General features: G+C 39.5%; 1 protein-coding gene across 3 annotated transcripts; it reads right to left on the reverse strand.

Moving 5' to 3' along the window:
* Nucleotides 1-10,266: 10,266 nt before the first annotated feature.
* On the reverse strand, nucleotides 10,267-22,938 carry LOC115668717 (phosphatidylinositol 3-kinase, root isoform). 3 transcript variants are annotated; one of them, XM_056310195.1, is made up of 18 exons: nucleotides 22,610-22,938; nucleotides 21,999-22,095; nucleotides 19,841-19,937; nucleotides 18,545-18,703; nucleotides 18,253-18,462; nucleotides 17,157-17,332; nucleotides 16,016-16,163; nucleotides 15,561-15,656; nucleotides 14,623-14,758; nucleotides 14,418-14,539; nucleotides 13,675-13,869; nucleotides 13,387-13,557; nucleotides 12,910-13,047; nucleotides 12,238-12,392; nucleotides 11,465-11,608; nucleotides 11,172-11,319; nucleotides 10,911-11,082; nucleotides 10,267-10,687 (listed from the first exon to the last, which is right to left on the reverse strand). In XM_056310195.1, the coding sequence occupies exons 1-17, from the start codon at nucleotides 22,725-22,727 to the stop codon at nucleotides 10,945-10,947; spliced, it is 2,448 nt and encodes an 815-aa protein (XP_056166170.1). In that variant the 5' UTR covers nucleotides 22,728-22,938; the 3' UTR covers nucleotides 10,267-10,687; nucleotides 10,911-10,944. The 3 variants fall into 3 exon arrangements, with proteins under 3 accessions (XP_056166170.1, XP_056166162.1, XP_056166176.1); XM_056310187.1 differs by having other exon boundaries at nucleotides 10,267-10,706; XM_056310201.1 differs by having other exon boundaries at nucleotides 10,267-10,706; nucleotides 19,841-19,923; nucleotides 22,610-22,937.
* Between the last annotated feature and the right edge of the window lie 717 nt (nucleotides 22,939-23,655).

Here is a 23,655-nt window from a genome sequence, read left to right on the forward strand (position 1 = left end):
GGAGGAACATTGTTGTTCCTTCATGTTTGACAATAAAAAAGTAACAAGTGCATGATTGTTGAGGCAATTCTTTAATACTATCAAGGCGATATCCGAGATCAAGAATCCTCAGTTTTAGCAGTTAGTGAAGGAGCAAGTGGGGGTTAATGTGTCGAGAAATTAGTGCAAAAGAACGAAGCAAATGGTGATGAAAATACTAATGGGTCGATACATGGAAGAATATGCCTAGATTTATGATTATGCTTGCGAATGCATGCTTCAAACCCATCTAATCGAGTATATGTTGAGGTTGTTCATAGGCCATTGTCTGACCGTGGGCCTAAGTTTGATAGATTTTATATATGCTTTGATGTATGCAAACGGAGATTTTTGGCTGGTTGTAGAAGAGTTGTAGGATTGGATTGTTGTTTTTTGAATAGATTATGTAAGGGAGAGTTATTAGCTATTGTTGGGAGAGATGCCAATAATTAAATGTTTCCAATAGCTTGGGCTGTTGTCAAGATAGAGAATAAGGACACTTGGTCCTGGTTCCTAAAAAATTTAATGGCTGACCTTGAGATTGACAATAGGGGAGATTGGGCATTCATGAGCGATCAACAAAAGATAATGCCATTCTCAATTATTAACTTTTTCATATTAATTAATCGCATATTTTTGCATGCTTGTATTTGTTTGTTTGAATTTTGTAGGGACCTGTTCCTGCATTGGCTGAGTTGATGCCATATGCCGAGCATAGAATGTGTGCGAGGCACATATACGCAAACTGGACAAAGAACTACTAAGGAGATAAGCTGTAGAAGCAATTTTGGCAGCTAGCATAGAACACCAACATAGCTGTGTTGACACCTATTTTAATTTGCCCAAAATTAATTGCACAAAATTTAGGAGTTAATTTTCATTAATTCCTAAAACAAAAAAAAATATTTCTATTTAAATGCATTGCATATAGAAATTAGGTATTTTGCATTAATAGGGTCTATTAGAGTGTTTTAAAAACAAAATTCGAGTTGGGCCGGGTCGGGGCCGGGTCGACCCGGCCCTTTTTTTCTTTTTCCTTTTCCCCCCGCATGGGCCCGGCCCGTTTCCTTATTTTCTTCTTTTTCCTTTCCCCCGCGCGGGCCCGGCCCGCTCTCCTTTTCTTTTTTCTTTCCCCCCTCCCCCCCCGCGTGAGCTGGGCCCGGCCCGCCCAAATTGACCTCTTCCTTCCTTCTTCCCCCGCGCCGAGCGGTCCTTTTCTCTCCTCGTTCTCCTCTCGCCGATGCAGTGGCGACGAGCGGAAGTGAGTGCAGCTCTGCGCCGTCATGCCCCCATCATGCCGCACGATGGCCGACGAAGCACGCCGACGGGACTGGCATTAATGGCCAGTCCCGTCGTCCCCGAAAACCCGGCCTCCTCTCCCCCTTCTTCCTCTCTTCTTCGACGTCAGAACGGCCCCCCCTCTGCACCGGCCTAATGGCAGCGAAAGTTGCGGGACAGAGTAGGCCGATGCAGGCCGTCGTCACGCAGACGTAACGGAGCAGGGGGGCACCGTCGTTGTCGCCTATAAAAGCCGGAGAGAGAGAGAGAGGCCCGGTTGGCGATTTTGAGAGAAAACCAGGGAGAGAGAGAACGGAAAAAAAAATATAGAGAGAGAGAGTGAGCCGAGAGTCCGCCGGAGCAAAAAGAAGAGCCAGCAGCGCCGCCGTCGCCCACGGAGCAGCCAGAAAGCCACCCAAACGCGCCGTCGACCGGTGAGCCTCCTCGGGCCGAGACACGCCTCTATTTTTCACTGTTTTTTTTTTTGTACGATTTGGCCGGGACTCGCGCCGGCCGTTTCGCGCGAATCCCAGCCAATACCGTCTCTGGTCCAGTCCCCCAGTCACCGTTGGAGGTGAACCAAGGCCGCCGGAGATGACGAGGTTGCCGGAACAGGTCAAGATCCTCTGATTTTTGTTGCACCTCCCACCTGTTTGATGAAATGTCTCAAAGAGGCTGATTTGTTTTTTGGCCGCCGGACGGTAAGCGGACGGCAGAGGAAGCTCGGGGACTGTCTCAGAGGCCGGATTTGGGGCCGGCACCGGTCTGGGTCGGCCGGCGGAAGGCCAATTTTGGCTCCGCCGGCGTCCCCGCCTGTTTGTGCACGCGGGGTTGACCCGACCCGGATCAACCGACCCGACCCGGGTCAACGCCCTGGGTTGGATCTGTTGACCCGGGTCGGTTCCGACCCGATCTAGATCAACTGACCCGACTCGGGTCAACGCCCTGGGTCGGGTCCGTTGACTCGGGTCGGACCCGATCGACCCGACCCGGTTATTATATTATTTTTATTTTATTTTATTTTTAAAAAAAAATTTAAAAAATTATTTTTTTTCTTCTCTTTTCTTTTTCTTCGGAATTTATTTATTTTATTTTATTTTTTAAAAAAAATTCAAAAAAAAATTATTTTTTTATTTTATTTTTTAATTATGTGATATATTCTAAATGTTTAATTTATTATTATGCATGTTGTTAAAATAATTGCACAAATTTCTATGTTTAAATTAGACAAACCTATGAGGTTGCGCGGTAGTGTTTTGCATGTTTTTTTTATTACCGTCGCGTTATTATTATGCATGTTTTTAATTAACATACAATTGCATAAATTGTTGCGTTTTTGAATGTCATCTGACTTAGTTAAGGGCTAGAACCTTAGGCTGCATATCTATCCTGACTGCCAATAGTTTATGATTATGCACTCGTTTGATCACCTCACTTGTTAGGAGAAAGGTCCTAAAATCAATCCAAATTGCCTGACAAATGTTTTCAGAAATGAACGGGGTAAAAAGGTACGGAAAGGGCATTAGTTATCCGACTAGTGTAACCAAGTCCCCGAATTCAGTTAATTTCTGGTTTGTAGGAATAGGGTGATTCTCCCATCACCTTATTTAGGTTTCTAATCGACCCACCCCAAATCGATTAGTGGCGACTCCTCGATATAAACCACTTGCATATTAAAAACTTAAACCCTAAGTCGCGATATGGTATGGGCTTGGGAGAGCCCGAGTTAAGTCCTGAACCTAGACTTAGCACGTACCAGGCGAGCCCCCCTTCTTTTGCATGTTCGATCAAAAAAAGCTCGGAGGTCGGTCGCAACAAGCTGATTTTAGATTAGTCAAACATGGGTTATTGCAGCTAACAAAAGAAGGTTTCGAAGCACTCTTCCAAATAGAAGCTAAGCATTAGTTTAAGGCCTTATTTAGCGAAGAATTCAAATGTGATATCATTGGCAACAACCTTAGTGAAGCACATAATGGCAGAATAATAGAGGCGAGGTGCAAATCAATCATTGACATGCTTGAAGACATTCGAGTTATGGTCATGACTAGGCTGCATAGACAAAGAGATGAGACTGCAAAATGGACTAGAGAATGTGGTCCTAGGATTGCAAAAAGATTGGATGAGAACCTAGCTGCTAGTAGTTTCTGCCATTCAATTTGGAATGGAGCCGATGGCTATGAGATAATGAACAATAATGATAAGTATGTCGTCTACCTAGAGAGGAGAAAGTGTTTATGTCGAGCCAGGCAACTAACTGAAATTCCTTGTGCCTATGTTATTTGTGCCATCCAAATGAAGCGACAAAACCCAGAAGATTACCTAGATGGTTGGTACAAAAAAAACACATACATTGCTTCGTACCAATTCATGATGCAGCTTATCAGAAGTAGCAAATTGAGACAAAGAATGCAGGAGGGGAAGATCTCAAGTTAGAGGAAGATCGGACTAGGGTAAAGATGAGGTGCTCTTATTGCCATAAGGAAGGGCACAATAAGAAAAGATGTGCTTTAAAGAAGCAACATCAAGAATAAAAAGATGTTACAGGGGTTGATGTAGGGCCAATAGAAGAGCATTATGTAGGGCCAGGTATAGGGCCAGCTGAAGGGGCAATAGAAGGGCCTCCTGTAGGATCAGGTACACGGCCAGTTGAAGGGCCAATTGAAGGCCCTGCTATGGGGTTAGGTGCAAGGACTACTGCAGGCAGGATAGCAGCAACAACTACCAAGTCAACTGTTGAGCAAATGAGAAAATATCCAGTAAGTTGTACATGCTTGTGTTTTTTTTTGTGTTATTTTATAGGCTTAAATTTAATTTTTTTGTCTTTCTCAAGTGAGAAGACGACGAACTGCATAGGTTGCAGAGGCTGCATAGGTTGCTCCCTTACAAGTTAATGAAAGTGAAGCACCACAGCGAACAAGAAGGGCTCTTGAAAAAAAAATTAAGGCAATATGGTTATGGCTTTTACACAAACGAACGTACTGGAATAACTATTTTGAATGTAAGTTTTGTAGTACTCGTGCATTTAATTTATGTTATCGTATTTGTATTTCATATTGGTGATAATATGGTTATGTTGTTGTAGCCTGGGAGAAATTCGGAGGTGCTTATCTCTCAAGGTGGCCCAACTGAAGAGTCAAGGGCTGTGCCAAAGAAAAATGCTCTAAAGAAGAAGACATAGGGTATAGCTCCAAAACAGCCACCAACAAAGAACCAAGCACCAGTTCCATCTGAATTAACTGATCCCGGTACCAACAATGACCCTACAGATAGCTCCCATCACATGACACGTGCTAGAAACAAAATGGCTGCTGTTAAGAAAAAGGTATATGGGACAGGAAGGCCAATTAACAACCTGCACGTCCAACTAGAAAGAGTGCAAGGATTATGAATCAAGTTAAAAGTTCAAAAGTAAAAGAAACCGGAGATGTTGTGCATAATGACTTATGGGAATTGCTGTCATTGTTTTTGTTTGGCGGTTGCTGTCATTATTTTTGTTTGGGTTTGTTTTAACATGTTAGGTGGGAGGGAAACCTTAAGTGATTGAGGAAGTAAAGTGGGAGATTTGTTTTTTTATAAAGAATCAGTTTAATGTCGATGGCAACGATATTTTTGTCAGTTCTCATTTTTTGTCTTGGTTTTGGCTAATGATGTGAATGATTGTTATGTTGTATGCTAGTGCAAGATTATGATGAGCCTGATGCTATTGTTGGAAGTGATAGGCTCATGTTTTGTTACAAGTGAAAGTTGTGTGTGTTGGTGCATTTATGTTGTTGCAAGTACAAAATGCACTAGCTGTGCTGGTGCAGTTCAAGCTGCTGGTGTGTCTTGTTGTTGCACCAGGTGCAATATGCAACAACAAGATGCACCAGCACCTTTATTGGTGCATCTTGTGCACCAGCTATGTGCTGGTGCAACGCTTGCACCAGTTGAATATGTTGGTGGTGGTGTTGGTGCTGGTGGTGTTGGCGGTCGAGAATGGTGCTGGTGGTTTTGGTGGCCGAGAGTAGTGTTGGTGGTGCTAGTTGTTCTGGTGGTCAAGTGTGCTAGTGCACTCCGCAAGTACTGATGGTGCATAAGATGCACCAGCAAGTCCTTGCATCATCCCCTCCATATATGTGTGTCTAATGGCTTGCATTGTGCTCGTCCATGGGGGACATGCCTGAGGATCATGGATGAGAATGGCCAAGTGCATCGATGCATCGATGGCCAAGCATAATGCATTTAGTATGTTGTGGTGCAGTACAAGTAAAAAAAAAAGTGAAACCAACTTATCCATTTTGTAAAACTTGTGCAGTACGTGTGATCACTTTTAAACCATGATTGGAACTTAAGTGATTCCTTTCAAAAAAAACTTGATACTCATATGATCGCTATTTATAACTTATGGCACTGAAATGATCACTCGACAACTTATTGCTACTCCTTAATTTGACTGTTTACAACAGATATTGCAGCAGACTAGCAAAATTTTACCAGCAAATTTTTGCAGCAAACCAAATATCTTAACAAAAGACAGAGTAAACCAAGATTGAGAATACACAACTAATCAAGAGAACTTGTAAGTGCTCACAACCAATGAATTCCAACCTTCCATTTCCACCATAGATTGTATACAAACAAAAATTACAGCAAACCTACAATGCAAATATACTTTAAAATTATCCAATACAAGTACATATTCTACTGATCTTCACAACTATGGTAGACAGAGATATTTCTTCCCATCACTCACTTTACATTTGAACATAAAATAGACTAAACAAGACAACAATAATATAATCAACACTCGATAACACTTTCTTTCTCTTTTCATTTTTGAAACTTCCTTCTTCGAATAGTTGGTCAGAGATGCTAAACCCTTCATTTCTACTTGCATAGAGTCCACATCATCGCAAATCGCAAAGCAAATTGAATCGCTCCAAACACACAGGCCCTAACCGAACTAGAATAGAAACACACGCCGCTCGATACCCAAATGCTATAATGAAAAAAGAAATACTTGCACGAGGAGGAGTCGTTGTCACCGTCGTCGTCTTCGAAGCCATTCGATTCACCATCCAGACTCCCACGGGACAGGTCTTTGCACAAACTCAATTGACAAAGAAGAGAACTCAAACTCAAACTCTACGAACTCCAGATTGCAATTAAACTCCAGAGGATGATGGGCGTCGAATTCTAACTCGCGAGGAGACCCAAATTGCGAGGGAACTCGAGATCGTTGAACTTGATTTGGGGCTTAGGGTTCAAAGGGAGACCGAATGTTAATTTCGTTTAGAGGGAGAGAAAGACGACGATGACTTTGGTCTTAGGGTTCAGAGGACTTCAATTTGGGAAGAAGAAGAAGAAGAAGAGGAAGAAGAGGAGATGTTTTGGCAGAGATTGAATTCGGAGCATACGATTCAGAGAAGGAAGAAGTAGGAGACGACGCTAAGGGGAAAGAGGGACGTCCAAAATGACGTCGTTTTGCAGACGTGGATATTTTTCCTTAAACCATTTTCCATGTAGGAGAGAGAAATGATTAAGAAACACCACGTCAGCGTTTTCCGTTAGTAAATTTGACGGTGTTAACTTTAAGACTCGATTGAACCAATTTGTCAAGCTTTAGGACTTGATTGCACTTTTTGAAAATTTTAGGACTCAAATGCACTTTGTGACAAGCTTTAAGATTTATGGCGCTCTTGCCCCTTTTTTTAATGATATCTACTGGTAGTAAGTCACGATGCTAATTCGTCTCACTTTTAAAAATTGTCATTTTACCCTCACGTACATAGCACTCTAATAGTGTGATGGATTGTGGAGGTACGCAAAAGAATCGGAAATCGCCCGGACTACCTAGAATCGGACCGAATCGGCCAATTTTGGGCGGTTCTCATGGGCATCCGTCCGGTTCCAGATTCCAACAGAATTGATGAGTACTAGTCCAGTTCACGGTTCCAGGTGTGGAACCACCCACCCGAACCGGACCAACACACACACACACACACACACACACACACACACACACACACACACACACACACACACATATATTAATTTCAGCTCTTTCGCGCCTTTTCATAAATAAAAAAAACCCTAATCCTCTCAACTCAATTATTTTACACGTCGGTCCTCAGACTCCTCACCTCAGTCCTCCACCTCATGCACGATCTCTCTCAAAAAAGAAAGAAAGCCTAGCACTCTCAACTCTCTCGCCTCATCTCGCTCTCGCCTCTCGGTCCATTGGTCGTCTCACCTCTTAGCGAGTCAACTTAGCTCTCAGTCTCACCTCGAGCCCTCTATCACGGGATCACAATCACAGCCTCGCCTCCGATCCTCCGTTGCAATCGGCCTCACCTCCCTCTCGCAGTCTCACTCAGACTCACAAGTCTCACGCCACTCACAAGTCTCTCGCCTCCCTCTTTTTGCTTGATGTATGCATGCTAGTACTTCTCATTGTTTCTTGTCTTTGTTTGGTCGATTGGGAGTTCCTTTGACTTTTAGTTTAGGGTCAGTCCTCATTGTTGCTTTGTTGCTCCTTGATTTATATTGTCAATCATATTGAGCATATTCTGGAAACACAAGACAAAGTTGAGGTGGATTGTATTAAAGCTAATGTTACAAAGTATAGAAGATGGGCTGATTTAGCCGACCTTTTTGGCATAAGACACTTCTCAAAAATCACCGAATCATCTTTGTTATGAAGTAGACCGGTTCCCAAGTGGGTCTATGGAATCGGTGGGTGATTCCCGGCTCCCATTTTGTGAAACTAACCCTTAGTAGGCGGTTCTTGGTTCCAGGGTGAGAACCGTCCACTCTAGAACCGATCACCCTTAATGGAGTGTAGCTTTGAAGTAGAGCTGGCCCAAATGAAAAACGGAAGAATAGTGAAGAGAAAGAAGTCAATTACCCACATTTCAAAACTGAACTGCACCCGTAAATCCTTGCAGTGTAATTACCCAACTCCATCCTTGGATTATATGTGAGAAAATCTAAAATACTTCTATCAAGAGAATTATTAAAAAATTCATAAATCTATTGCGTGTGCCAATTAAATCCCAAACATTTTAGTTGTACCAATTGAGTCATAAACCTTTTCGCGTTTTGCCAATTAAGTCCATACGGCCAATTTTGACAAGAAATCGCTAACATGAACACCAGCCGTCCTACGTTGCACAGCCGGCACTAACGTGGATAATTTTTATAATATTAGTATCTTTTTGATGTTTTTATATTCTTTTCTATACTATTTCTTTTTTTCATTGGACTTTGGGCCACTAATAACTCATTAACTGCAAAAACAAAAGCTATTCAGATTCCTTCATAAGATGCGTACAGCGCGCGTAGGGGCATATGTTCTAGTTCCTTGAAATTTTGCGGTAGAGGTAAAAATAGGTCTTGAGAGTGGTCCGCGAGGAGGATATTCAAACGGGCTGTGCTGGATGCATGATACGTCATTGGAAGCAATCTTTAAAATCACAGATGAGACATAGTGTCGAGCATCCAAAATAGCCTCCAAAATCTTTGTTCTTTTTTTTTTTTCCTTGTATAAGCTTGATACCAAATAAAATGCCTGAACATATAAGATTGATATTGCAATAAATTTGATCCAAAAGAAAAAATGAAATTGCAATAAATTCATCTTATTGTAATGTGTAAAATTCGCCGTCAAATTTCTAATAAGATAATTTAAAGATCTCCCTTGTGTGAAAGTTGTCATACTTCTTGTTTTGAAAATTTTCTTTCCTAGATTAATGTTTGTGATTTAAACGGGAAGTCTTCGGGCCATTATCAAGAATTGAATAATGGGCCCGTTACGGCATCTGGTACTTAATTTCACCGTAAGTTCTGAAAGGGAGAACATATTGCATTAATAATCGTTAATTAGCAGGTCTAAATATAGAGTTGAATTATTGTTTATTCTTGTGCCTTACGTACTTTAGGGCTAAATGCCGGAAGATTTTAGTACATCATTATTTGTGTATTTTCTCATTATACTTTCCTCATTATCGTTTACTAGTAGTAAAATTCAACTTTGAAATAATTAAAAAAGCTGGTGGATGTCCATTGATAAACAGGTAAAATTTTATCTTTCTTTTTTAATATTTACATAAGTCCTATAAATTTCCATTAAGGCAATATATATAGAAAGCATTCGCTATGGTAATGTAGATTAAGGCAATTATCGCTTGACAATTTCCCATAACTGGATCGAGGGATTGAATCTTTATCTAATTTTTCGAGGAACACTCGTTCACTGTCAATGGTAATTACAAAGCTCATTCTCGAAGGCTTAAAGATGTTTACAAATGAAGGAAATACATTATATTGAATATGAGTGTCATTGTTTTGCCAGCCCTAAAAAGGTGTTTAGCAACGACAAACTAGCAGTTTTGTTTGTAATGCCAACTGGGAAAATGTATTTTATGTGATGGTTACATCACGAGATGTAACCGAGCAACCACATTGTATAAGTGGGATGCACCTCATCCTACTTGACGCCACGTGTAATGTTCTCTGACTTGTTACATTATGTCACTATCACATCGTGTAGCGATCATATGAAATACATTCTCAGCCACTTAGCAAGCCCATCACCAATATGCCAGCATCCCCACCATGATACGAATTGAGAACCTGTGATCTTCAATCTGCAAATCAAACCAACCACAGCAGCTGTGTACAAGTGTCTTTGTTGCTTATGCTAATTGGTAGAAGTAGAGAACATATCTTTCTTCTGCAAACTTCCATGATGCCTCTCTGCTTGAAAACGTAAACAAGGGTAGAATGAAAATATGCCAACTCAATCAGCACGTGTATTCAGCTCTTTTGCTAGCGACAAACTCAAAATGGGAAAAAATGGAAATGCCACAACAATGGAATGCTCCGGTGCAGAATAAACGATCTGCACCTGATTCTTTTGAACGCGCAACATATACATTCAAATGGAACTCAAGAAGTATTATGATGGTATTTGTCATCAATACAGGTACATAAATGCAAAGTAATTTGATTGGATTACTTTCATCAAAGGATGACAAATATGTACAGATAATAATCATTTACGAGGTCCCAAGCAAACGACATGTGCATCCAAGCAGGAAGAAGCGGAAGAGAGAACCAGGGGAAGACAAGATCCTAGTTACATATACATATATCTTACAAGAAGGGGACAAAAAGAATTTTTCCTCTGCCCCTTTCCTTGAGCACACTCGATTTCTACAGCAATGGAATGTGACCACTCCTCTCAATCGAGCTTGGTTGCCAGCGATCAAACTTTTACCCCCGGATCCGGTAAAAACTGGCATATGTCTAAAGAATCTTTTGGGATCAGGAACCCAGATACTGGTGCAAATTATATTTATGCTAAAAATACCCATCAACTTTTGGCTTGGACACTAACGAGGCACCAGCTCTGGTCAAAGGCAACTTCACTGTGCACTCCAATACAAAGAGGGACCAAAAGGAAAAAGGTTATTCTCAATCACATCCCAGCACAAATAATATGTTTTCATCTTGTTGTCTTTCTTATTCATCTGCTAGAAGGGGCTTATTGATCCATTTTTTACCTAGGATATACTGTGTTTCCCCCCTGCAGAATATTTATCTAAACAGAAATACAAGGGAAATCACGTCACCTGAATCTTCAGATGCCCCAGATATATTTATGAATCATCGCCAATACTGAGCCCACCGATGAATAGTTTCCACCATTTGAGGGAACAATGCATTAACGCTATCTGTGATAAGACCCTGAAAGAAATGTATGCAGGCTTCATCGTCCAGGTCCAAATTGAACTTCTCCTGAAGCTGTAAGCAAGGACGGATAATCTCAGTCATGACCAAAAGCATAACTTCGTCTCCAGACAGAAAGTTAATGCATAAAATATCATTCTCACCTTAAGGATTCCTTTTTCAGGATCAGAAGCAATGTCAGGGATGTTGGAACCCGCCATCAGATGGAAAAGGTTCAAAATTAGGTTACTTGATTTCCGAAGAATGTTGTATGCTTCACAACAATATGTCTTGAATCTCGTATAGTACTGGCTGTGGAAGAAAAATGTTGCCTATTACCTCATGCAGGACATAAACTATATTGCCCCAAGTATTCTTGTAACTTTTACAGAATGAAAATGCTATCCATACATTGGCAACATTCTCTGATATTAAAGTAGATTAAATAGTAAGCTACCTTTCTGTTCCACCCATAGCTTCTACCATTTCTTTGCAGAGTTTCATTGGGGGTGGAAATGGCTTAGGATCTCGGCCAAGAATAAAACCAAAGTCCACGTGGAAAAGACGTCCATCTTCCCTGAGAAGAAGGTTGTCCAGGTGTCTAAGGACCAGAAAGATTAGTATCAGAAGAGTTTGATAGTTACAAAACAACTAAATCAACTCAGAAAGCACAATGCTATCACAGAGACAAAGGCTGCAATAAGGATGAGACGTGGAGTTGGACGAGATGTGGCTAGACAAACTACTTATGGTGATATGTATTCGGAAGGAGGTCTGCTAATCTTCAATCATCATGCTCTAATAAATGGAATTATTGTTAGACATAATCAATAATCTTATTGTAGATAGTATAATTCACAAAAAGAAAAAGGATTGGAACTTCTCCCACTGGAACAAACCCTATCAGGATCATCTAGCACCACATATCACGCCAAACAAAGGAATTTACACAGGAGAAGACTAACACACAAGTTCACTCTTCTCAAAATCAGATTTTTCATGAGGTAAAGTCCTTGACAAGAAATAGGGAAGAGAATACATACACAACAATCATACAGTCAAAAATAGCATGATTTAAAAGAATAGCACCAGCTCCAACACTATGGCTACTTTGGCATTTGAAAAGGAAAAGCACTACAGCAACAAATTTTAATACAAAACACATCAATATCACAAGTAATGGAAAACAAAACATAAAGATTTCACATAATAATTGCATTCTCCTATCACCTGTCTCCAATGCCAAGTATATATGTAATAACAGAGTACCCAGCACAGCTTTTAATAAACGTATCAAGACATGTAGCTGTAATTCCAAATGGTCCATGCTCATCAGGATGAAACTTCTGAAGATAACTTATGATGCTTCTATGCTCCGAGAGAATCTGCACGCCAACAGAAACGTCCGACAGTTCATAAAAAAGTACATGCCAAGAGCAATATTTAACAGCAGCTTGCGCATTAAATGTTGGAATTGCTTATAAAAGAATTTTCTTTAACTGTCATATATAAAAAGCAACTAACACTATCTCCAGAAACCAAAAGTATGGCCATTGCCATGTTGAATATGAAATCACTGGGGTAAAAAGAGGAGCAACACTTTAACTGACTCTGATTTTCCCTAGTGCATTTTGCTAAAGAAAGATAATCAGGCAACTGAAATACATCTTCTAAAAAAATCAAGTAACTGGGATACATCATTTGAAAAGTCTGGATATTTGCCCTTGATTTTTTATGTGCATAACAACCCATTTCATCATGAATCCATTATAGCGGCTGAACTTGCTAGAGGACATGTATTGGCACTTTCATCTCGTTTATAAGAACTAAGCTACCCATTTCTGAAGCCAGCTAACTCAACTTTAGAGTAAAGGGGGATGAGTAGTAATTACAATTTGATACCTGTGCCAAAGACCGAGATGGTATAAATTCCAACATGCCTTCATCTTGTCCAGTGGCAAGCACCTTATATGGAGTCAAGCACAGATCTAGATTTTCCGCCTTCAGTAATCGATCCATGAGAGATACCATTTGGACAACCTACAGATAACAGAAAATTGTGGCATTAGAAAAATATTTGTCGTGCATGTCCAACCGCTTCTCTTACTGGCACATCAATTAGACTTAGAAGAATGAAGTCCAAGAACGCTCATACAAACCCCAGGATGACTTACAATGCACAAAGCAAGAGAGATAAATGAAGAGTCTATTGATACCTAAGGCAAGTCATAATTTTGAGCTTCTTCTTACTTCTCATAAAATCAAAGGTTTATTCTTTATAAATAAGTAATGCTTCGTTATAAGAAAAAAGTTTCACAAAGTCCGAAAGTGAAAGCTCTAGAAAACAATTATCAATGCATCAAAGAGAGGTTTGATTACCAATTGATCTTGTCGAATGTCATCTCCCTTCTTGAATATGATCTTGCAACTTCCACCGCTAGCTGTTCGAAAAGTTAGACGCAAAGGATGAAGTGCACTTTTGAATATTGATGACTCTGAAGGCTCAATACCGGTGATGAGGATACCAGGAGAGAGTGGTGACCGTATCGGCTAAACAACATAAACCAAATGTATGAAGATGTAATAGTAAGAATCTAAATCGCATTGAAGTTCCCATCATAGGGTAAAAGGAGTTAAAAGGCGGATAGAAAGAAGAATAAGAGATACCTCCTCAAAATATGTAAGTTCACTTAAAAGACCAGAAAGAAGCTGTCTAAGCTTCTCAATCTTTTTCTGGGTATTGCCACGTACATTTCTAACATCTCTCATTATGGAACACAACTGAGCAGTCAACTCTGTCTGACGCACCAAACTTTGCCAAAGTTTGAATCCATCGTCATTTCCATTGACGCCAGATGCCAACTGCACATTGTACAATTTAACAACTGATATGCAGAATCAGATTTGATCATTTTCCAGCTTAGGTTATCAGGTAAATGAATACATGTGGCCACTACACCGTCAGATAATAGCTCTAGTAGACAGAGCCAACCTTCCAGAACTTTCATTAACAAGAAGCTCAAGAAAAGTACAATGAAACTGCACTAATTTCTCACTGAAGAAAAGCATAAAACAATTTGGACAGATTTTCTTTCTTTTCTCTTTTCTTTCTCTTTTTGTCAGTCATTCACAAGAAGACACAATGGGGAGGCAAACATGCTCAATCCGAAATGAAGAGAAGTGCATTACTCATTTCCCTAGTTAATAGTGAGAAAAAATTGGAGGGAAACTCACTCGGAGGGAAACGCCAATAGCCGTTATAACGGCTAATGCCACACAATTAACTCTTATAGAACTTAGCTAGAGAAGGAGCCTCCACTCAATATCAAGCACAACTAGTTACATTTTATGTCACAAAACCCCTCTAGGAAAAGCAAAATACCAGAGACGAAACCTTGAAAAACTCAAACCTTCATCATATTCTCTTCCAAGATCTCATAAGTACAGTAGTAGCGTTTGGCAAATGCAGGATCATAAAGTTCCACAGCAACATACCACCGAAGAAAGCTGGCAAGCTCGATGTTACGCAACGCTGTCATAAAGGTTTTCTATCATAAGCAAGAAAATGATTTAATGAAATATCTACAGATTCCCAAAGTGTAAAAGAAGGCATACATCGTTGCACAAGAAACTGGCAAAGGCGAGATTTATCAGATCGTTCAAAGCGAAGAGCCTGCACCAACTGAAGCAAGTAGCACTGCAGCTCTTCATCATCGGCTCTTTCAAGCACACTAACTGCATATGCACGAACCTGCAGTGAAGGAATCACAAACCACAACAGCATCAGACCGATGCTCACTTCCTATGACATCAACAACCTCCACCTCTTTTGTAATGCATGAGTTACACACACTCAACTTATTATGTCAACAAACTATATGCAACAGACTAATTCATCCGCATCCATTTATATGGCACAGTCAAGTTAAATTGTACATAGCATTCTCTTCGGACAGAGAAGGTATAAGCATGTGACAGTGTCTAATTTGTTAAACCATCTCAATGCCTCCAAACTAATAACTCTGTTGAACGACCATTTTCCACAAAAAGTTTCACCTATCAGGAAATGAACTCTCATGCATACCAACTGTATCTCTTAACACTCCCCCTCACTTGTAAACCGGACCTCACGTGAAATGTAAAATGTGGACATAACCACATCAAACAACAACCAGAGGACAAGGAAGAGTACTGGGCATAATACCAAGAAGAGGGAATGCCAATATGTTAACCCTTAGCCTAAACCTTTGATACCATGTTAAACAACCCTGTATGATAAAAACTTAAGGTATCAAGAATAATGCCCACATGGATATCAGACACATCACTTATCACACTTCTTTCCTATCATTTCTCCTCTCAGTGCTGTACAACTCCAAAGAATCTAATGGAAACACTAAATCAACTCAACAGAGCACTGATGATCCATTCTACAATCATAATGTCATATCTATGAGATGAACCAAAAGTATAACATTTCTGACTCGCTTGCAGAAAAAATAAGGAAATAATTAGAATCACAACAAACAAACCATATCTTACAAAACTCCTACCTCCTCTTTTTCAAACACAGGAGATAAAAGCTCCAGAGCATCGCATACATCAATTGTTTCCCATCTTCCCATTAATTCTAATGCCTGCTTAGCTTCCTGCAACGGTATAAGAAATAAGAACAAGGATTAGGATTTGGTGATATTTATGAGTAGTCAATTGGATTCTCTACTTTTTTTAAGCATTTTCCTAGGAAAAACAGCCTTTCTAGGATCAAGAAACACATAATAAAAGATCCCATACTGCAATATGCTGAATTACTTTGTTAGCTAGCCTAAAGGGTGTCAAATGCCCTCTTAACCACATGCATGATTTGACCATGCAATCAAAAGTGGGCATATGTAAGATTTCTTTATAAACGAGTTTACACTGATAGGAGGAAAATGACGTAATTGGGTTAGTTGGCATTAGCAGATATACAAAGACTATTTAAAAGACATGCGGAGACAGTGCTGACCTGAACATCACTCCATTCGACACATCGAAGGAACTTTGTAAGAGCTCTCTTCTCAGACATCAAAGAAAAACGGAATTTCCAAAGGAGCTGCCTCTCATCTCCACTTAAAGTCCTTGTAGGGGGATATTTAAGTATTCTTTGTATTGACCTTACATTTGTCAAAAAAATAGGGTAAGTATAAATACCATGAAAGGCCAAAAAGGAAGAGCAAAAGTACATTGCTAGCAGTAAGAATTTAACTACTCCATATAGACTTTAGAATATAATCTAGCTGAACTGCAAGGAGTTATACAAGGACACTCAGTCCAGGTGAAGTTGGCCATCAAGGGTGCAACATCACTGAACTAACATTTTTTACAACACTAAAGATAGCTCTTTCCGGTCCTGTAAGTATGTAGATATAGTTCAATCTAGCTGCAATTTTGATTAGGCAAATACTTCAAACACTCAATATAACTACTTCAAGTTTATGCATATTTGGCAGCAGGTTAAAGTACTGATTTATGCTAAAGGTTTCTTCAAGTAAGTTGTAATATCATGACGGATGATGCTAATACCAAGAAATCATACTATCAATGCTGTTACTAAAGAATGCAATTGGTTAATTCAATTAAGAACAACTTGAGAACTAAATTTAATAGCATAAGAGAGTGCAAATAAACAAAATGCACATAGATAGAAATAGCAGACTATTCTAGCAGTTAGAATTATTTGATAGTCTGTCGGGCAGAATTGAACAAAGTATAATCTTCATAAAGCAAATACTGCAAAAGGATCTAACAAATTTCTATGTTCACATTCAATTCGCTAACAACTCTCTACCTACTTTGGTCTAATTCATCTTTTGCAATATAAGAAGAAAGAGTGCAAAAAAGAAATGAGGATCCTCAAGTAAATCACAGACCCATTGAAAATGCAAAATAATGCTGTCCCACACATGATACCAAAACTGAAGAGCAACTATAAGATTGACTGATATAAGGCCAACTAATTTAACCAATGAAAACATCATTACAGGGACAAATTAAAAGACTAATGTTATCAAATCAAAACTGTAGTTGGAAGACGAAAAGAACTTAAGAGATATTTTCCCTAATACTGCAAAAATTGTAACTGAGTAGACTAACAAATTCAGGCTTACTTCCTCTCGGTAGAGCTTGGTTTGAGATCCTTGTCAATAATGCCACGGGTTAAACTCCTCGCTAGCTTTAGTTGCTTGTGCTCAGATGGATTTATTTTTCCCACTTCAGGGTCCCACACAATGACAAGTTCATTAGTTGAAACTATTGGTGGAGGTAAGAAATTTGCCCCAGATTCCTATAATTCCAGCACAATACACTTTTTATTTACACAAAGAGGATAAAATATTTCGAAGGTCAACCTGCTAGTGTATGCATAAGCAAATAAAACCTTGCCAAAAAAGTATAGCAGAATGAGTGCATTCAATCCAACAAACAAAGACATAGAAGCAATAATCAAGTTCTACATTTCAAGAGTGTGGTCCAAAGGTATTGTCTCCTCTCATTTCCACCCTTTTCCTTCATCCTTTTAATTAGCCAAATACAGGAAATACTCCCTGCCATGATAATATTTATCCCCCTTCCCTCAATCCAAGCAAGTGTTGGCAGTACTAGCTATATTGATGAGATTACCAAATACCAAAAAAAATTGAAATGTCATCGCCTCTTGGAATCCTACCGCTGACCTAGAGTATGAACTTAGCGAAGATGAGAAAGGGTGGCACCAGCTAACACTACAAGTAAGCATTAATTTACTCTGTGACAGACATGATAAAAAGTTCTAAACTATAGAAATTGCAAAACAAGACTAGATTCCATTTCAAATAATCTTTGGTCAACAAAGCATGTGTTCAACCACTTATAGAGAAATAAACTATGCATCAACAAAAACTTGACTTTAACGAGTGCTCGCGAAAGCTGATGATCACAGTTCTTGGCATCCAAGCAAAACGTTTGATTACTAAACTGGTTGCTGGTTTCCAAAAATTATAACTAGAAGCCCCATCTCACAAAATAAGATGCCTATAAGTTTGTCCAATTGCGACAACCTAGCCAATTGAAAACGAAAAGAAAACACAAATATAATGAAGAGTGTGTTCATCAGAAAATAAAATATTGTCAAAATGTGTACAAGTACTCAACCAATATTTAAATGGAGAACAACTAAACCATTCGACGGAATAAAAATTCCTCCTCTCATTCTTCCTAGTTGTTTACCTGGAAAACAACTCGATGTTCAAAGCTACAGAAGTCAACAACCAGGTATAGGTGAGAATTTCCAGCTTTATTACTCTCCCGATCCTTGACCTTGTCCATAGCTTTGAATGCAAGACGGTCCAGCCAATCAATGCGTTGAATCTGTCCTCTTTCATACTTATTCATAAGCTTTTCCAACCGCTCCAACTCACCACGCTCATGCTTAGGGACCTGTAATTATATTATGTAGAAAAAATTGTCATTCATGGCCAAATGTCTCGTGTTCACCAGCGCAGTACTAACAAGCAGAAACCTTGCCAGGCGTAGTTGTTGGAAATGAGCCATCAGCTTCCTTTCCTTGCCAGAGCCTAAGCTTCTGCTTCCCCGTTTTGAGCTGCTTTTTGCTGCTAAATAGAAGAATTGTAGCCCCACCAATCAATCCCTCCTCTTTCCCACAAGAAACATCCCAGACCTAGTGATGCATCCCACGAGATCAAATAAGCTTTCTTGTGGCCAAAGTACCAATGAAATTTTGAGTTTTGATCAAGATCAGCTATGGGTCCACAATTCAAAAAGAGACATGAAGAATTAAGATTCTTCTCGTAATTGAATTATAGCCTTATCTAATAGGATTTCAATTCTGTTAGAATTTAATAAGTCTCTACTTTTCTATTTGACATATAAGGTTTCCCTTCAATTGTGTTTCTTGTTTACAAATTTACTGATACAACTATAATTAGGATTTTTATATGGTCACAATTATTTCTATCCAATAATTTTTATGATGATTATTGAAATTTAAGCGAGTATTTGCTTTTATATGGTGTGACAGCTCTCCTCTTTAAGTGTTATGCTTAAGAAAACATAATGTGATGCTTAGGAAGCTATAGATGTGATGCCTAGGATGCTTTACATGAGATGCCTAAAGAAATTTACTCTTAGTGTTGTCTTTCGTAGCAATTTCTCATTCAAATTCTCTTCTAAATCGCACTTGGTACTTGGGACTCATTATCCTACGTCACCTAAAATTTTATGTCAGAACATGATTTTCCGCTTTTCGTGGAGATGTTAGAATAACAGTTCAACACAGCCGTAATAAATATCACCACCAAAAGTGCAAACATCAAATTATTTCTGAACTACATTTGAGAGGATAAAGTTGGTGAAAGATGAAACCATAGGTTCATCACTTCAAAGCCCAACCGAAAATTTTGAGGGGTGTGATGATATTCTCTGAAGCAACCATTCTAAGGGTCAGCTTCCAATCACAGGTCATGTTTCTCCATAGAAGCTAAGAAACCTTGACAAGATATGCTAAAAAAATTCATAGAAGTGGATGCAGGACGCTAATGAACATAAAGAAGGACATATGCCCTAATATTAGCTCTGAGCAAACAGAGTTTTGCCTAGGAATGACCTTTATCAGAGAGTGATAGGGAATATATGTAACAATGAACATTGGAGTAAACATAACAAGTAAAGATGAATGAGGATATACAATTGTGTGAATAATATAAGTTAAACTATGCATATGATGTAATTAGTCACTGATTTAAATCTCCAGTTAACTTATACCTACAATACAAGCAAAGGAACATTTCACACTCACCGTCAAAGCAAGTTGCGAGTGAGCAGTTAAGTCTCGATATTTCGTACTCAGCGTGATAAGTTCATTCCAACAGTATGGCGGCCCTGCAGATTCCAACCTGACATTAACATGAGTAGGTTTTAGATATATAGAAGATTCAATGGGATCTGAACCTCTCTTAATTCCCTATTTCTGATACTCCTTTTGAAAGATTTAAGAACAAGCTATATTTAGTCAATAACCATTAGAGGGAAAACTGTACTTAGCCACAACAGTCTCCTTCAAATTGTGGAAATTGCTACATGCGTAACCTAAATTAAGGTTGAGTAACCTGGCTGCTTCATGGGGACCAGTAGGTTCCTAGGTAAAAAATTTGGGAACTGGAACCAGTTCAGTTCCCGGTTTTATACCATGAACCTCGGTTCTACTCGTGGCTGGTTCTAGGGTAGAACCGGAACCTCCAGTTGAACTGATTTTGAACCGATTTTTAGCTCTTTCTTTTTCACATTGTTTAAGAGAAAGATAGATATATTGGAGATGGGTTTTGAACCTGGGAAGCCTAGGAAATCCACCATTACCTTAACCACTATGCCACAGTTTGTTCCCATGGTTTGTTTTCCTATAACAATAGCTATATTACTAAAAGTTTGGCCCAGTTCCTTGATTGACCTTAAAACTGGTAAGTTCAATTCCAGGCCAGTTCCTAAGGGAACTTGTTTGGTTCCCGGTTTACAGAACCGGGAATCAACTTTGACAAGTAGGTTCCAAGGTTCTTGATCTGGAACCTATCCACCCTGGAACCAATCACCCCTAACCTGACTGAAAAATAAATTGAATGTCTCTCAAATTTTATTTCCACAGCATGTTCGTTGCAAAATCATAAACAACACTAAGTAGACAAATAACAGTAAAAAGTAGTGACAAAAAGAAGAACCAGTTGCAAGTTTTAGTCTTAATAACAAGGACAAAAATCCAGAACCTTTTCAGGAAAGCTAGCTTTGAATAAAGATCTTGAACAGTTTTGTTTCACTATTTCACATCTTCCTGACCATGGACACTGGACCATGATGTTTGATTCATCTTTGATATCCATGACCAGCAGAAAAGACACTTACAAGCATCATCTTCAATATATACCCCCAACATATACTTCTGATATTCCATCGATCTTTAATAAAGATGTACTTATTACAGATGGTTTTTGCCTAAGGATCATGAGCTAAAAATCCTCAGGAGTATTCTAACTAAAGGTGCACGTCTTTCCAAGGAACCAAGTACTATATCGTTCGTCAGCTCTCAGGACAGTTTCCAGAAGCACCCCCAAAGCACCAGAGTCCAACACCTTCTATGGAAAGTAAGCAAAAAGGTACCTTAAGATGACACTTTAAGCTCCAGATATTCAGTATCACCAGGAAACCAGAATTCAAAATTATAACTCCAGCAGACTAAGTCAAACACAGAGTTTGGCACCAGAAGAAAAAATGAAACACTGACCAAAAGACAGATGATTTTAACATTAATAATTGAGAAATTTACCATTCTGCCCATTGATGCCATGCTTATAATCAAAAAGTTCTTCAGGGCTACATTTGAACTCTAGAATACCCCTCCTAAATCCTACCTGAAAATCCGCCCAAAAAGAAAGTCCTACCTGAAAGACCAAAGTCTCAAAGCTACATGCACCAGATTGTGCCAGAAAAAAATGCAACATCAACTAATACCCTAAGATGAGCGGTCAGAGTAAGTATATGCCGCATTCCTTACCATCAACACAGGGCACACTCATTTTACCCGTTTCAGTCACCCTCATTCTCTCGTCTCCTTTAAACAAATATAGACATTTACACACTGAAACACGACAAAGATCTATTATTCATTCTTAGTTCCAATCCGCTACTCATCACAGGACCATAAACCTCGTTCCCCAGATTTATCATCATATATAATAAACATTTTCATAAGTAACTAGATATGTTGGAATTTACCCCAGATTATCTCATAATCATCTTTGACATTTCCTCAAAACAATAACCTTTTTTAACATGTCTGCAAATGGTAAAACAAGACATAATGGAAGAAACTGTCATTGGGAGGTAGCGTTTGGCTCAACAGACAACAAAAGGAACATACAGGGGAAAAATATTAGGACACCAAGCAAGGATAAAAATTAAGGAGGCACCTTGTTCTAGTGGGAAGACCAAAAGGGGCACCATCAACGTACAGAGAGCACTCAACGTACAGCTCCGACTGTCGCTCCTCAGCAGTATGATCAATCTCTGCAGAAGGATTCAACAGAAACGACATATAACTAGCGAAAGCATAATCAAAATAGAATCTTGGCCTGCTAAACCATCGCCCAATAATAGGATACATACATGTCAACATAGAAGGGGAAAACTAGAATTACTAAACCTTAATGCTACCAAGATTCCACCTTTCCCCGAAAATTCACACCATCTTAAGAGAAAGAACTCTCCTTACACCATCAAATAGTTTGTCCATCTACAATTGACGACATTTTGCGAATCCGCAATCAATTCAATTAAACAAACACAACTTCACCACCGACCCACTCAACTTCCTCATCAAATTGAAAATAGAAAGAAGACCCAGTTCAGCTCCGACAACCGCCGAGCTTAGCGCAGGAGATTTTTCACCACATCATGCTCCAAAATTCCCACATTCCATCACTGACACCCATCACAATCCCGAAGCGAAATCAAAGGATTCTCTTTTGCCATTCTTTTCCCTCGCAAAAAAGATGATAAAAAAAAAAAAGGAAGATCATACCTGCTGAGTTCGGAGAGTGCTTAGCAGGCAAAGCGCCCTCCAAGTTCTCGACTCGGAAGGTGACGGGGAGATTGATGTCGCACGACAAGAAGAACCGGAACTCGTTGCCGCCGCTCATCTCCGTCGTCGCCGAGTCAGAGCACGCGAATCCTCCTCTTCATCGACCGCCCCCCGATCCCTCAATTCGGACAGCGTGATTCGGACGACCGCGTATACGTCGTTGCGGATTTCCGATGCAATAATCGAGCTTGCCTCCGGAGTTTTGCTTCGGTTAAGGAAGTGAAGTGCCACGCACGCTAAAATCAAATGGTTTTAAATTTCGTCGGATGATGGTGGTGCACGATCATGTGCCAAAGGAAGAGAAGGAACAATTTCAAGCCAGAAAATAAAGAAAAAACATGTAATCGAATCTTAAACGTTGCAATTTCAAGCCAGAAAATTAGTGTGACGTTTTTTAATAATTTTTTAGCGTACGTGCTAATGACATGGCACGCCAGAAAAAGGTAAAAGAATTTAAGAAGAATAGCGAAAAACCGAAAATTTTGTAAAAAGATAGAGCAAAAAATCTAAAAATAAAAAGGTTAATGACTTGGCGTTAGAGGGGGGCCGGCAGTTTGGGACGGTGCCGCCACCGCCGCCCCGTCTTTGTGGGAGATGGCCGCCATCCCTTGCCGTGGCCGCTACGAGGGCCGAAGACCCCCTTTTGGGTGGACTAAACCCGCCACCTCCTTCTCTCTATATGGTTCATTATTTTGTGCTTCGACATTTTTTGGGTTTTTCTCTTTAATTTGTAGCTATTTGCAATTTAATACCAATTCCATACACCAAAAGAGGGACTTCAATAAATATCTTGTTATTGCCCATATAAACCTACTTTATGAGATCTCCAATCACATAGATTTTTTCTTGGTCAATTCCAATCACATAGGTTAGGTTACTGCTATTTGTTGATACTTCAAATTGGCATAAGTCTCTTTCCCCTTGATGCTATTTGTTTCCTTCTCAAAGATTTAGTCATAGGATCGCCCAAATTCTCCCCCGATTTC

This window comes from Syzygium oleosum, unplaced genomic scaffold, assembly GCF_021117445.2.
Source record: "Syzygium oleosum isolate NSW1041296 unplaced genomic scaffold, Sole_v2.1 Sole_v2.01, whole genome shotgun sequence".
In the NCBI taxonomy this organism is placed as follows: Eukaryota; Viridiplantae; Streptophyta; class Magnoliopsida; order Myrtales; family Myrtaceae; genus Syzygium; species Syzygium oleosum.